Below are 17,139 nucleotides of genomic sequence, written 5' to 3' on the forward strand. Positions count from 1 at the left end.
AATTTTTGACAAAAGCTAAAAAATATATAATTACAAAATATACACAAATATATAAATGTGAAGAAAATATTGATAAAGATTAGTTTGAATTTAAACGTGGTTTCGGTATAAAAGAAGTGTACTTTATCGATTGAGAAAAAGCATTTTGACTACGCTGAACATAAAAAGTTTTATTGTCATTATCATTGTATCATATTAAATTATTATTTTAAACTGTAAAGTCTACATGGATTGTAAATTCTGGTTTTTATTTATTTAGAATATGGCATATAATCTGTAACAGTATAAACGTCACATGTTTGTTATTTTTCATTAAATAATTATTTTATGTTAATTTCTTCCGATTTTATTGATTTATTAACTCTTAAACTGACAAATGTGATAAAAAAAATAACAGTCAATAACAGTCAATAATTAATATGGTCACAACATCATCAATAAACTCATTCATAGAAGACGTTTTAAAACCCTACAAGAGACTGCGTTCAACAGAGACCTTACCACTAACCCAAATTACGTTTTACTTCCACATCATCATAAGAGTCTTTCTGGAGATATTCGACTATAAGATCTTGAAATTCTCAAAAAAAACAGAGAAGTCCAAATTGTGTTAATCGACATGTTTCATTCAATTGACACTTCCTTCCTCACCATCGCCAACTATTCTCATGACCTATATCCTCAACATCTACTGTTATATCAAAATTTACACTAATTTCTCTCCTTTTGTCATTTATTCATTTTTTTCAACCAACTCCAAATCACTCTTTCTTAACTTATCTAACTTTTTCATCATTCCCCACTTCTTTCTAGTATTCTAAACTTTACCTCTGACCCTTGTGCATAATGTTTTCATCCACCATTGCTACATAATTAAATTGAGATTAGACACTTATATTCCCCCTCCATAACTATTCACAATCACACAATAATTTAATCCCTCGCTTATATACATCCCCTTACATTCACATACCCAGATAATTTCATGGTCCATCTAAAGCCAAGCCACACATCTGAATCTCCTCTTATCAATCACAACACTTTAATAACGTCTTGTTCAGTTAATTTTTCCTATCACAACAACAATAAAACATAACAAATCATAACTCTAAACAAATAGATTCACCCTATACTCATCAGTTTAGTCAATCTTCAAGAATCTGTCAACACATATTCAACAAAATTTTTAATCAACTCTTGCCATTTCCACACATTCATAAACTTATAACTTAGACACCCAAAAATCTTTTAGGATCCAAATGTAATAATTTATCATATAGGATCTTTTTACCTAAGTTATATATGTATATATATATATATATATATATATATATATATATATATATATTGTTATGATGTATTGTTTGTTTGAATGATGAGCAATGAGTATTTTAATAATATAGGGTTTTTATCGCGGTTCTCAAAGAATTAGTTTGTAAGTACTTTTTTAAATTATCTTTATTATAACTATTATGACACACACATATATATCTAACCTAGCCAATGTAAATTTAAAATAAACTATCTTTAAATTGATATTCTTATAAAACTAATTAAATTCTATAGACAATGTAAAATTTAAACAAACTATCTTCAAAATTGAAATTGTTATGACACTAACTAAATTGTATTAACAAAATTTTGTACCTTTCTTTCACTGAATGCCTAAATGAACTGTTTTCCACTATATATATTCTAATCGCCACTGAATGTCTTCGTACTTCGGTTATCCTTGTTTTTGTGAAATTACTTTTTCCAATTATCAGCTTCTACCAATTTAAGATATATTTTTCTTCACCAGCATTTACAAACCACCAAGCAAACCAGCAAAACAGCATTTATATTTATTCTTCTTTTCAATATACCAATATCCAATTATTATAAGTTGATTTATACTAATCTCCAATCATAATATAATTTTAATTCCTTCCAATATTCTTCTAATATACTTTTATAATCTTCAATAATTATTTGTGTATAATTCTAAATGTTTATAATTTTTAGTCTTCATTTAACTCACTATATTAAACAATTGGACTATTTGTAACTGATTGACTGTCTTGAAAATTCTGAACAATTGACTTCACTAACTAAATGAGTCTATCTTCTACTAACTTTCATAATAAACTGGACTCATAGTATTTTTTTTTCATATTTCATAATTCATCATATTTTTTCTGTTCTAGAATCATCTGGCAATAAATCATGTTCCATTTGTTCTATTACTTCTATATGGATGTTCTCGAAAAAAGTACCTATATGTTCGTTCCACAGACATAACCATTATTTCGAGAATGTTCGACCGTAAACAATGGTCAAATTCTGCATTCTGGAGAATTCGTTAATTTTCTATTGATAATTTTGTTGACATTTAGGCTTTTCAGATCAGAATAAACATTTAAATCATTAAATATATATAAATTAAACATTTTAAACTAACATTATTATTATAACCCCACTTTATAATTCGCAAATTATTAATTCCTGTCTGTCAATTTAAAGAGTATTTTTGGTTGCCTAGTCACATGGCTCACTTAAATATATCTACAAAATTATAATTACTAAAATACAACTTTTTACAATTATTATATGCTAATTTCTTAAAAATGCCCTCACATAAATAATTTTTATTAAATTCTCTAGTATATAACTTATTAAAATAACCAAATATCTAATATTATCTAATGTGTAACTTATAAATTAATTTTTTAAATAATATCATTTCAATATATATATATATATATATATATATATATATATATATATACTTTATATTTAAGTTATAAGTTATGTAATATATACGCAGTATTTAAATTAAATAACGTACATCAATCAATATTTCACTTGGTAAGAATACATATAATTCACAATATTACAGTAATCCCTACACTTTTAGCACATCTGCTGTACTAAGATCTTCATCCTTCCATTTTTATTTATAACATACTTTATTTTTCTTATCCACACATACTTCCCTCAGGTTATGGTTTAGAACCTCTGTAGAATATGCATATATCTATCATCTAAAAACTTTAGATAGATAAATTTATAGCAGAAACAAAGAAGATAATAGTAAATTTAAATATACTAGAAGATTAATAAATTATGTCCAATGCATGTCCAAGTATACCTCCTAACTTAATAATGGACGAATTAATAAAACTAGGTTTAAATCTTCTCTCAGACATATCACACCTACGGATAGGAGCAACCAATCCTGCCTTCAGTCATATTCTAAGCTTCCGAAGACAAATTTTCGTTTCACCTTTTCCAGACAACTTTGTACTACCTGAATCTTTTATCATCGAATTAGAACAAACATTATACCGCATATTTATAGCCCAAAACGAAACATGTTTCAAATGCAAATTAACTGGACATCGGGCAGCTAATTGTCCAAATATTTCACCTTCTAACCATCCTCACAATGATAGTGCAATGCAAACAGAAATGAGACAAAATTTATCAATAAATCATACACAACAAGATAATCTACAAAATACTCCCACAATCTCAAATACCACTTTCTCCACATTTACTACGTATTCTCAAATTACATTACAAACAGTAGCAATCCCAAATTTATCAATAAACCAAACCCAACAATGCTCACTACAAAATACATCTATACATTTGACCACTTCTTCAGTTAACACTACAATTGCAACACCTACATCGTCTGAGTCATCCTCTAATACCCAAAAACATAAATCAACCGCACTCGAAACAAGTCAATACTTACCTACATATAAAAATACACATATGAATTCTCACGAACCCCAGATAACTTCGAACAAAGCAACCGGAAAAAGAACCCTAGAAGATGCAATTACGCCACCCCTCTAAGGAAACTTTGCAAAACCTAAACTTCAAGTAAAGAAAAAAAAACCAAAACTGATGACAAAACTTAAGAGACGAGATATCAAATCTCCAAACATTACTAGAACCAGTTAGAAAATATGTAGAAAGGGAAAAGCAATTGTTAAGCTTCGATCAATTAGTGGATCTATTCGAAAATATACAAGAATCAAAAGACAGACATAATCAGCGTAACACAATTGTACTCAGAAGACTCTCATGCACTTATAAAGTTTCTAACGGAATTACGTCTATACTACATCGACAAAAGAATGAAAACCAAAAGCACCAAATTAATACGAAAACTTGTCAAACATGTCAGCGTTAAATCTGCATTACCGGCCGATCATGAAACTTAGCCAAGACCGGAAATATTTGTCAACTGTCAATTATTTTTTCTTTTTCTAATTTAATGTCAACTGTCAAATTCTTCTTCGTCTGTAAACTGTCAGTTCTTATTCTTTTCCGTAGCTAATGTCGGAACGAAGCAACCAAACAATGAGAACAAAGTCCCGTCCATAATAAAGTGCCGTCAACCGACACCACAAACGATTATGGATGATAATAATAATAGATGTACAAAGCATTGAAGAAGAAGGCCTTATCAAATGTCAGTGATATTAAAAATTCATTCGGCTAAAATATGTAGATTCGCTGTGGCTACAAATTTAAACTAGTAATTCATATACCTACAGGATGTCCCAACTTGGATCAATGATGTACATTAACTGTCAAAACGTAGCTGCTGCCCAAGTTAAAAGTTTATTTAAAAGAAAACAACGTTGCAACTGGACAAACTTTCTAAATAATCTTACAAAAAATTCAAATGTAAAAATTTATTAAATCTTTTAATAAAAAAGGAGCGAATAGAGAGAGAAAAATAAAATCAACTGTAAATATACAACAGCCAAAAGAAGTATTCCTGTGTTAAAAAATAAATTTTTTGAATAGTTACATCAGTATTTTCTTTTATAAAGAAAAATATAAAATTATGCGTCCAAAATTAAAATAAGTATTTCTATGTATACACTTTTGCGCCGGGTCTCAGTATAGACACATACTTCCGTTTAAGATTTAACTTGTCTCTTTCATTTTATTATGTTTAGTCTAATAATAGTTGACGCTCAACGCTTTAAGCAACTTTTATTTTCACTTAATATTCTAACTTTTGTATTCAGATCCCATAATGTCTTATGAGATAGAAAATATATAAATTGCTATGCCTTACTTTAAGAGATAAAGTATATCTGTCAGTTGGCAACTCTGTTCTGTCATGTCACTTTAATTCTGTATAGGTCGATTATAAATATTTTTTTCATATTACGGAGCTGCTTACGGAGCTAGTTATATTGTTACCCATTGGCACTCACCGTTTCTGATGGGTCGTTCGATGGTTCTTCTTCTTTAAGTACTGAATTTTAATCGGAGGTAATACTATTATCACTATATTTACTTTATCTTCTGTTGCTTTGAACAAGAGGTTTAGTGCTTTTTAGTGCTTCATTGCCTTGCCAATCAAAAAGTGTCTAAAAAAATATTAAAATCGGTTTAAATATAAGATATTCTTCCTTTTAACCTCCTTGTTTTCTTTCTCTAAAATTACTTAATATTTCCGAAATAAGCTCATTTTGAACTTATGTCGGATATATATGTTTTGAACTGTCAATAGGCTGTCTCTCTCTCCAAACGGTTAATATTGTTAAGGCGCATAAACATTATGCCATACCTTGCCGATCGGTATTGCCGATCGGCAAAACCGATTGGTGTCGCTGGTGTCCACACAATATTTGTAGTGTGTACGTACGTAGCAGTTGTACAGTGTTGCGTGTCAATAATGAGTTCAGAAGAGGATGATATGATTCTTGCGGCTGCAACTGTTGCTGTAATAATTGCCTCTACTTCATATAAACGTCCCTAAAGGTTTTGGGTTCGCCCAAGCCTCAAAAGTCGTAATAGGTACAGTGCCACGGATCTTATGAAAGATTTGTTTTGTGACGACGCAGATGAATTAAATTTGGAATATAGATGTGACGCAGGATTCAGAAATTTTTTTCGAATGACCAAAACAGATTACCAAACATTGTTAGATTTGATTGGACCTGTTATTTCAAAAAAAGATACGTCATTTAGAGCAGCAATTCCTGCCTCTGAACGACTTGCAGTTACGCTACGTTTTTTTGCCAGTGGAGATTCCTACCATTCTCTCATGTATACCTTCAAAATATCTAAGCAAACTATTTCAAAATGTGTTGCAGAGGTATGCAAAGCGCTCATAGATGCTCTTCAAGATTACGTAACGGTAAGAAAAAATAACTATTCATCGTAGTTTGTTATATATTTAAAAATATAAGAAATTACAACTGCAATAAGAGAGTGTGAATGTCCTCATCTTGATTAATAGTAGAAGTTGATGTCGAACTCCGACCACTTAATGTATTGGGGTAATGTCCTGGAGATGGTATTGAATTATGGGCAACATTGAATGATTGCAGTGGATATGCTTGTGGAGTAGATGGATGAGAATGATTAATGAAATGAGGATTATCGTATTTGCCCATTTCTGCTTCAAATAGAACAGTATTAATTATATTCTGAACGGAAAATCTAGCAAATGGCGACACAATTTTTCGAAGCTTCATTGCAACTTGTTCACCAAACAATGAAAATTCATCCTTTTCAGCCCTTTTAGTAGTAATAGATCGCATAAGATTCACTGCCTCGTTTACAATTGGTAAATTAGTAGCCATACTTTTTCGACCACTGGACTTCACAATGTTAATTGAGTTTGATTTAGATTGAGATTGAGCTGTTGTTCCAACATCATTTTCGGAACCATCAATGCTCTGTTCCAATACTTGTAGCGACTCTTCTCCATCGTCTGTTTCTACTTCTTGTGAATCTTCTTCCTTTCGTTTTCGTTTACCCTGAAACAAAATATTAATTTCTAAATTAATCCACTTTTTTGCTTTGCAATTTATAGTTCGTTCGTCTGTTTATGGTATGTAACTTTTATTTTCAGATGACTAAAACTAACGAAAGTTGGTACTTTATAGCCAAGCAGTTCAACGACAAATGGAATTTTCCAAATTGTGTCGGAGCTATGGACGGCAAACATATATCAAAACAAGCTCCTATAAATTCAGGAACCGATTTTTTCAACTACAAGAGCTTCTCATTCAACTACAAGAGCATTGTCTTGTTCGCTGTTGTAGACGCAAATTATAATTTTATATATGCAAACGTGGTATGTCAGGGACGAATATCGGACGGGGGAGGTATTCCTACCTTCCACCTGCTTGTTCATTACTAGGACGAAGCACTGATGTTCCATTTGTTTTTGTGGCGGATGACGCATTCCCACTATCAACAAACATAATGAAGCCATTCGCAGGACATCAGGAAAAAGGTTCAAAAAATAGAATATTCAACTATCGATTGAGCCGCGCAAGAAGAGTGTCAGAAAATGCTTTTGGCATTTTAAGTGTTGTTTTCCGAGTGCTTCGTAGGCCCATGTTGTTGGAACCAGAAACTGCAACGAACGTAGTTTTGGCCTTAATTCACATACACAATTTCTTGCGAAAAAACACTTCAAGAAATCTTTACACTCCATCTGGAATGATTGATGTAGAATGTTCGGATACTAGAGCAATTAATCCTGGGCTTTGGAAACGAAATGCTTCCTCTAATGAATTGCTCAGTTTTGGCAGAAGGGCAAGAAGGAGTGGAGCTGCGGCACAAAATGTGAGAAACGAATTGGCCGAATTCTTCATTTCTCAAGAAGGAGCATTGCCTTTTCAATATAATAAATGAAATACGATATACCAATATGATTATATCAATATTTTCAAATTTATGTATAAATATGAACTCAATTATTAAGAATGAATAAAGTATCTACTACAGTGTAAATATGATATACATACCTCTGAATCTTGCGTTACAATAGGTTTATTCTTATCCTTCAGAAATTTCATTAACTTATACGCAAACCATTTACTTTTGTAAGTTTCTTCGGTTCCATTACCACTTTTTTCTGAATCTTTCTCTTTCTTTACTTCCCGTGCAAAGTGACTTAAGAGATATCTAATCTTTTTTCGATTTCCTCTTTCTCCACTCCAAAAGATACGCTTATTTCCAACAATGCATCGCGACGTTTGTTCCGGTCTTTATAATCTGCCAATCGGCTGTTCCACAGAACAGGGCGCCATGATACATTTCAAGTAGGTTTTGTGTATTTTCTTCATTCCACTCCATTTCCCGAATAACAATCAAGCACGCAATTATTGTGAATCGACAGGCCACGAGATGTCTTCGTGATCAATTGCACTGATCCCTCACTGAATGCCGACGAGGATTGCCTACATACAAACGTACACACTACACTGATCGGTACGGTTCTCTTTCATCGAGACCGCCATCAATCGGGTTTGGAATCGGTTCGGCTTTCGGCCCCGAACCCAAGCCGCAATTGCGTCCGTACCACATAAGGCATGGCATAATGTGGATGCGCCCTTAGGTTACACCAAACGATACATACCATACACCATACAACATCACACCATACGATAATAAAGATTGTACAGATCTACACATAGTTTTTATCGTTTCTGTTTAATTTTGTATTTAAATATTACTTACTTTTTGTCTACCAAATCCAAAAAGACCCAATTATGAATGTACAAAAGAATACTTTTTAGAAAGATTGTTTATTTTCTATTTTTAATTGGATATGCATAAAAAAAACTAGTAAAATAATTATATATAAGTAAAACTAAATACAATGTTATGTAGTTAAATAATATGAGTTTTTCCAGTTTTAAGATGTGTACTCCCCTGGATTAGTCTCATTAATACCTATGGACTGGTAGTAACGTTTAGTATTAAAACAGCCAAAATTTTGCCTAAAAAAACATCACAAAGTTTGCTTACCGTTTCAAAGTAACCTATGTTTTGGGAGATCTTCGTATCAGAACAAGCAATGTTTAAAAGAGCCAATTTAACAGCACATTAATCGAAATTTAAGAACTTTTAAGTCAATACAAAAAATGGATATTTCACCCGTGCCAGTAATACCAACTAAATTTCGAAAATGAATTAGACAACCTGAAAAATCTAAATGTAATGTTAAGAAACGTCTCAGGTAAGTGTACTATTTGTAACAGTATTCTTTAAACCTCTATTTCAATTTAAAATCTCTTGTTTTTGACCCACCAATTTTTCAGGAGATCCAAAAACAGTTTTCTTTGAAAACAACCGCAGTGCCAGCACAAATCAACAGCTTTTGAGTGCAAAAAATTGAAACTAAGTGAACTTGCAGAAGTTAACATACCATTCTACTTCAATTCAACAAAGATTGCGCAAGATGCATTATTATTAAATAGTATTGAAATACAGGATGTAAAAAGACGACGTAAGTATCAAGAATTGCAAAAAAAAAGGTCCAGGAGATCAGCGACAACAACGGCGTGCAAATATCTTATTAATTTAATTAATAATACGATTGTAAATGTCTGTCTAAACGCATTTCTGAATATATTTAGTATTAAACGACAAAATAACTGAAAATAACTAGAGAGTTTTATAAAGACCTCTATACCAGCCAAAGACCACAAGAAAATTTACCAACACGAGTAAAGACTCTCATAAATCAGGGATCGGAAATACTTTTACCCATTACTGTGTCAGAAGTAAGATCAGCTTTAAAGGAAATGAAGAACCATCGATCGCCTGGTGACGATGGACTCGTTATTGAGGCAATAAAAGCAGGAGGAGAAATTCTATTAAAATCAGTAAGCGAACTGTTTAATAAATGCTTACATGCGGGTACGATTCCTAAAGACTGGAACAATGCAGTGATAGTCTTGTTACACAAAAAAGGTGATATTACTAAATTAGAAAATTATAGACCCATCAGCCTCTTGACACATATGTATAAACTCTTTATGAAAATCTTAACAAAGAGACTAACACCTTAACTTGATTTCTATCAGCCCAAAGAACAGGCAGGCTTTAGGAGAGGATATGGCACAAATGACTATTTGCATACCATAAAGATCTTAATTGAAAAATGCATCGAGTACAACATACCACTGGTTCTTGCATTTGTCGATTACGAGAAGGCTTTTGATACTGTAGAGTTAAAACCGTACTGGAAGCCCAAAATCAAAGTCGAATAGATTACAGGTACACGTCACTAATCAAAAACATCTACGAGAACGCTACATCAAGTATACGACTACACGAAGACACAGAAAAATTCAGCTTAGGTCGAGGAGTAAGACAAGGAGACAATATTTCACCAAAATTGTTCACGGCAGCTCTAGAGTCAATATTTAAGAACACCCAATGGCAAGATATGGGCATCAATATAGATGGAGAAAAATTAAATCATTTGAGGTTTGCAGATGATGTCGTATTAATCGCAGATAACTTACAGGATACAGTTTCTATGCTACATTCGCTTAAAAGTCTGTCTGAAAGAGCAGGATTAAAGATAAACTTTGAGAAAACTAAACTTATGACAAATCTCGTAATGAGTGGAAATATAACTATCGACAATAATACCATACAACAAACAGACACTTACAAATATCTGGGACACGAGATCAAAATAAACAGAGACAATCAAACAAATGAAATACAGAGGCGAATAGGCCTGACATGGGCAGCATTTGGCAAACTAAGCCATATTCTAAAAAGTTCAATTCCCATGTGTCTCAAGCGAAAAGTTTATAACCAATGTGTTTTGCCTGTACAAACTTATGGAGCAGAGACTTTAACACTCACGCAGAAATCTGCGAATAAACTAAGAGTTACACAACGAGCCATGGAACGTGCAATGCTGAATGTGAGCCTCCGAGACCACATAACAAACCGACAAATCAGGCAAAGATCAGGAGTTCAAGACGTCATCGAAAGAACCACGAGACTTAAGTGGAACTGGGCAGGACACTTAGCCAGAACACAAGATGGACGATGGACAAGACGAATTATGGAATGGAGGCCCAGAAATTATAAAAGAAGCCGAGGACGACCACCGACTAGATGGACCGACGACATAAAAAGAGTAGCGGGAAACTGGCTACAAGCGGCCCAGTGTAGAGAACACTGGAAAGAACTGAGGGAGGCCTATGTCCAGCAGTGGACGGGATTGGCTGATTGATGAAACGACAAAAAATTAGAACCATCATTGAAAATTATAAAAAAGACAATAATGTACCTATTGACAGAAGGGGTGAAGACAGAAAGACAACACAATTTTTAACTAAGAAGCAAAGTGTTATCGTTTTTATAATGAAGTTAAAATGTATTAAGTCACATTATTGCCTTGGCAAATCCGAACGCTGATATCTATCTGAAAACTTAAACATTACTAAGCTCTACCGTTTTTACTCGAGTGATTCGTCAAACAAACCTGTCAAGAGGGGCTTTTTTCGGGAGGTTTTAACAAAAATTTTAATTTAGGCTTTCGTACACCACGTACAGATATGAGTTTTACATGTTTATCACTAGAAGAAAAAATTAAACAATCTGAAGAAGTTGAGAAAGCTAATTTAATATGTCAAAAAAGAATCCACAAGCTACGAGCTAGGGTATTCTATAATTTACTGAATGAATAAAATACCAACCCAATCACTTTCTCCTTCGACCTTTAGAAAAACTTGTCCTTACCAAAAGTGCCCGATCAGCAGGCATATTACAGCAGGCAACTTTGTCGTTCAGGGATACTCAAAGGTTGCACTTGGGCCACAGAACTCATTCAGCCATTGCTTGACTGAGGACTAATACGGGAAATCTTTCAATCATGTAGCCTCTGCAATCTGGTACCGTTTATGCCAAACAGATATGTCAAAGGTTACTACTGTGAGACTTGTGTGTGATGGATGTGGCGGTCAAAATAAGAATAGAATTGTGCTTACTGTGTGCTTAACATGGTTATGTAAGCGATCTCCAGTGAATAAAAAGACAATGAAGATATTATTTCCTATTAGAGGGCACTAATACCTCCTGATAGGATATCTGGATTAATTTAAAGAAAAATAAAAAAACTTAAAACTGTAGCAAATCTTGCAGAATATTACAATGAAATCAAATATTACACCACTGTTTTGTTAGCTGACCAAGATTTTAATTCTTTCGACTAAAAGACCGAGGCTGACAGCTTCATTAAAGCAACAAGGCAGTGTTATTTTAAAATTACCGAATGTAAACGACTTTATCTAAAGCAATCCATTAAAAAACCTGGAGACATTTTGGTGAAGGGTAATCCAAATTTCAAAGTTTCAACTGAACTGTTTCGAATTTTAGCCAAGATTAAAGAAAGGGTATCTCGTATCAATCCTACCATACTTGAAGCCAACAATATAAAAAATTACAGGCAGGAGAAATTATAATACGTCAAGAATTTGCTTGAAATTTATTTGAGATATACTTGGGTCCAAAATTCAAGGTTGAAATACTACAAAGCACCTTTACCAAACATAGATCTACCAAGCATACCTAATCAAGAAGACTCATTCTGTGGTCCACAAAGTGAAGAAAATATAGCACTATATGTGTAATTTCATTAAAATTTTATTAAAATAAAATAAATTTTGATAAGAATGACTTTTGATTTAACTAGACCCATTTTAAATGACCTGGAGGCAGCGAAATTTGTATCAAAGTAACCAAAGTTACAGTCTTAGTATCACAATCACCAATGTTCATTTTTCTTTTTGAATTTTCTCAGTAGATTTTTGGCAGACCATAAAAAATGTGTGTAATACAAAATTCTCAGTACATATTTACAACAAATTATAATAATTAGTCAAATCATAACCGAAATAATGCTACCACAGAATTTCGCGGTTCCTGTGAAATTGTTTAAGGTGGAGATTAGCGACTTTGATAATAGGCGACTCATATACTTACTGTTTTTATTAATATACAGTGGACTTTTATTTTAATTTTAATCGAAGTTAATTATGCTTACCTTAAACTTGCCATGGTTGATATATTATTATTTGTAACAAATATTGATAACAAATTATTTTCTGGAATAATAGAATAATAAACAAACACTTCAACATCAACAGAATAATTGCAGCTTATTGTGAAGTGTCCCGGAAGCCATTGGCTGATAATATAATTATCTTCAGTTTATCTTTAAATAAAAAATGAAATAGAAACAATGAAATATTTTACAAAAAAAAGATTATATAAAGATAAATATTGAATTAATAAAATTTATTGTCTGTAATAGTTGGCACAGACCACGTATTATATTGATCAATTACTTTTATTAGTATTTTCGTAGTAAGAATGAAACATGTATCAAAATCCCAAACCAAATTGGCCCATTAAAAGAAGTAAATTTCAGATGTCACAACAAATATAAGATTTACTTAGTTATAGAGTATGCATGATTACTTAATCAATATTACTTTACTTTATTTTAATCATTATTTCTAGTCGCCCTACTTTTGTTCTTGTTTCAATTCTCAGCAGTGTACTATTGCCATTCTTTCCTTTTTCGTTCTTGCAATATGTCACGACCGAAAGAGTCTTTCTGTTTGAACAATATTGCTTATTTCTATTTTTCCACACAAGTCCTTGAGATAATAGTTGTGCCAGGCCATATAGTTGGGGTGTAGCTGTTTCTTTTTTTTAGGTCACGTATCTAACGCCATACTGTTATAAGTATTGGAGGGAATGTTATTTTGTTGGTAAGAGCATTTACCGGGGCATTAAAATCTCCGGTAAATGCCTAACTGATAGTGACGAATGGGTCACAGCTGATCTAAAAATTTAGCCAGCTCTGCCAACGAATCCTACCTCGTACGTCCACGAAGACATAAGTCATGTAATCCCCGGGCAATATATTAGCCCAAGGAAATTCTTTTCATGACACTCGTCCGGCCAGGCAAACGGCAGTTGCTTTGAGTAGTATGGACCTCTGTTACAAAAACCTATATGTTTCCTGCAGTCGAGTTTTTGGACTTAATTAAGTATTAACAAATTAAGGTCAAAAAACGGAAAATTTTTGCTTTTTTTGTCTATCAGCAAAAAGTGAAGCATTTTAAACAAATTTCAGAAGAGAAGAAACTATATAAGTCATATAAAAACCTCCAAAATGGAGTTGTCTAAATGTTTCTATCCTAATTTTTTGCTTAGAAAAATGCAAAATAAGTCAAAAATTTCGGTTTTTTATAAATATTAATAACTTTTCGATATTAATAACATTTATATTTCATGGAATGCTGTGTCTTGTAGTGCTTAAAATATGGTTAAAATTTCAAAGTGATCGGTCAAAATAGTTTAAAAGTTATTTTATTTGTTTATCCCAAAACAGAAAATTATATAGTTTTAGTAATTGTAATGGCAGTTTCTGGCCCTAAATATCTGTAAAAGACATTTACATTAAAAAAATTAAGAAAATTAATTTTAAATATAGCAAAATAATTTTGCAAAACCATGTCGCTTTTTTTCTTATAAACAATTAGAATAACTTTTTAACCATGGCCTGTAAGAATATTATTTTTTATATTTAAAAAGCCTAAATTTTTTCACAAATTTAATAGAAAAAAAAAAATTTTTCCTAAAATAATTTGGGACAAAGTTAGCCTCTTTTTTTATTTAATTCATAGCAGATTTGTTAATAACTATTAAGAAATATAATTAGCGTTATTTAAAAGCACATACTTCCTAGTTTTAACGTACCAAATTCCAAAAAGGTTGCCTTTTAATGAAATCGTCCACAAAGCTTCAAAAAGTGGTCCTTAAAATCGGCTGGCTTCGAAACTCACAGGAGCCGAACGGAGGGGGAAGGGAAAGCCGAAGGGAATATGCATTATTTCAATAAATAAATTGTTAAATAAACTATCTAATTTGTTTAAACATTTTTTTTTCAAATTTTTATTGTAATATTTGAGATAATTTTTATTTGAAAACATAAATATTTATGATTCATTTATACTTCTTTAATAAAATTGTAAATAATTAATTTATAATTGTTTCTAAAAATAGTATTGGAAAAGTTATTAGAAAAATGTTCTACCAAGTAACCAAAAACAAAATTTGATTAATTTTTTAATGTTCTGTATTTTGAAAGATTTTCGAAGTAGAAATCGAAACATCAAAAATAAACTTATTATAAACTTAAATTGTGGCTTATTCCCCAAAAAATAGGAAATGGCATTAAGATGTCACAAGAAAATAGCTTCAGAACAATATTAGTTATTAACATTGTATTGAAAAAATTATTAGGTATACTTGTAAATTAATGGTAATGTAATCTTAATAATAAATTAAGTGGAAAAAAAGAGTTAAAAACATATAAAAATAAAACTATAGCTTTGTACACTTTCTCCTTCTAATTCTCTTTTTCCTTCCCTTTCTGAATTCATTGTGAATTCGAATTGTTGTCTTCCGATGGTCCAACAAAATGGAATAGTCCATTTACTCGACCCTAGAAGAGTCCCTTACAACATGTAAAACTTTCATGTTGTAAATAACATGATCTTTGAATTTATATTTGAATACTTGCAATGAAAAAATTAGAAGTATTAAATTAGATTTATTTACAGTATTGTAAAAAATAGATTGATAAATTTACATAGATAGGATAAAAAAATATATGAGTAAAATTTGTAGGAAAAGAAATTATTCTGACTTTATTTACCTTAAATTATTAATAAATTATTTACAATTTTATTAAAGAAGTATACATTAATCAAACTTAACTAAACAAATTACGTGGTTTATTTGACAATTTATTTATTGAAATAATGCATATTCGTAATGTACACAAAAAGTACATATAAGTTCAAAAAGAAATGTTGAAATACAAAATAAAGGACCAGGGATACAGTTAACAGCGCCTTCCCCCTCCCCTCAACTCCCGCGAGTTTCTAAGCTGGCCGATTTTAAAGGCCAAAACACATTTTGAAGCTTTGTGGACAATTTCATTAAAGGGCAATATTTTTAAAATTTAGTACAATAAAACTAAAGTATGTTCTTATAAATAACGCTAATTAGATTTCTTAATTGTTATAAACAAAGCTGTCATGAATTAAATAAAAAAAGAGGCTAACTTTGTCCCAAACTATTTTAGGGCAATTTTTTTCTTTCAAATTTGTGACAAAATTCAGGCTTTGTAAATATAAAAAAATAATATTCTTACAGGCAATGATTAAAAAGTTATTCTAATTGTTTATAAGCAAAAAATTGAAGATGTTTTTGCAAAATTATTTTGCAATATTTAAAATTAATTTTCTTATTTTTTTTTAACGTAAATAATAGAACAAGTCTTCTTCTTCCAGAAACTACCCTTACAATTACTAAAACTATATAATTTTCTGACATATATTGTTGCAAAAAAAATTATTTTGGAATAAACAAATAAAATAACTTTTAAACTATTTGACCGATCACTTTGAAATTTGAACCATATTTTAAGCACTAGAAGACACAGCATTTCATAAAACATAAATGTTATAAGTTTATTTTCAAAAAAGTTATTAACATTTATAAAAAGCCGAAATTTTTTACTTATTTTGCAACTTACTAAGCAAAAAATAAGGATAGAAACATTTAGAAAACGCCATTTTGAAGGTTTTTATATTAATTCCTATATAAGTTTGTATAATTATTATTTCTCTTTTAAAATTTGTTTAAAATGCTTCACTTTTTTCTGATAGACGAAAAAAGCAAAAATTTTCCGTTTTTTTACCTTAATTTGTTAATAACTAATTAAGTCCAAAAAATCGACTGCAGGAAATATATACGTTTTTGATACAGAGGTCCATACTACTAAAAACAACTGTCGTTTGCCTGGCCGGACGAGTGTCAAAAACAGGGTACTTTTTTTGCTTATTTCCCTGGCCGATATGGCGTATTATGGAAGTAAGTTACATAGCAGAAGAAGAAGAATAAAAGGCGGGTTTCAACGCCTTAAAACCGGAAAACACTAGCGAACCCTTACTAACCCGCACCGAGGCAGCGTAATAAGATACGCCTTATAACCACTAACATGTAAGGCACACTCAAATCATGGTCCTCATTTTCCGTAGGCCCAAATGGGCCTAAACTAGGTAGCTTTCAGGATCAGGGCAGACTAAACTACCGCTAAACCACTACCCAAATAAAACAACAACGCTATAGATAGCGACATTTAACTGTCACTCAATCAATCCAGACTTGTAGAACTAAAAAAGAAACTGAAAATCTAAAATCAGCGAAGCACGACGGCAAGATGAAGAGCTATTGGAATTGACGTCAGGAAATAAATTTCAACAACAA

At 31.4% G+C, this 17,139-nt stretch overlaps 2 protein-coding genes across 2 annotated transcripts in view; both read right to left on the reverse strand.

Annotated features, from left to right (window-relative positions):
- The window catches only part of LOC140446437 (uncharacterized), a 47,901-nt gene that overhangs the window by 7,106 nt on the left and 23,656 nt on the right, over positions 1-17,139 (reverse strand). The window contains exon 3 of the mRNA XM_072538988.1: positions 12,833-12,992. Coding sequence (XP_072395089.1) covers positions 12,833-12,992 — 160 coding nt within the window. The remainder of the gene's footprint in view (positions 1-12,832; positions 12,993-17,139) is intronic.
- On the reverse strand, positions 6,213-7,862 carry LOC140446116 (uncharacterized). The gene is made up of 2 exons (XM_072538649.1): positions 7,782-7,862; positions 6,213-6,782 (listed from the first exon to the last, which is right to left on the reverse strand). The coding sequence occupies exons 1-2, from the start codon at positions 7,830-7,832 to the stop codon at positions 6,213-6,215; spliced, it is 621 nt and encodes a 206-aa protein (XP_072394750.1). The 5' UTR covers positions 7,833-7,862.

The sequence above is a fragment of the Diabrotica undecimpunctata genome, chromosome 7, assembly GCF_040954645.1.
Source record: "Diabrotica undecimpunctata isolate CICGRU chromosome 7, icDiaUnde3, whole genome shotgun sequence".
Classification (NCBI taxonomy): domain Eukaryota; kingdom Metazoa; phylum Arthropoda; class Insecta; order Coleoptera; family Chrysomelidae; genus Diabrotica; species Diabrotica undecimpunctata.

What these genes read in the sequence shown, in the direction of transcription:
- LOC140446116 (XM_072538649.1), bottom strand. Translation starts at nt 7,832, where the DNA reads ATGAAATTTCTGAAGGATAAGAATAAACCTATTGTAACGCAAGATTCA. An exon ending in TTGTAACGCAAGATTCAGAG is followed by an intron (nt 6,783 to 7,781) that starts GTATGTATATCA and finishes ATTTTGTTTCAG; the next exon opens with GGTAAACGAAAACGAAAGGA.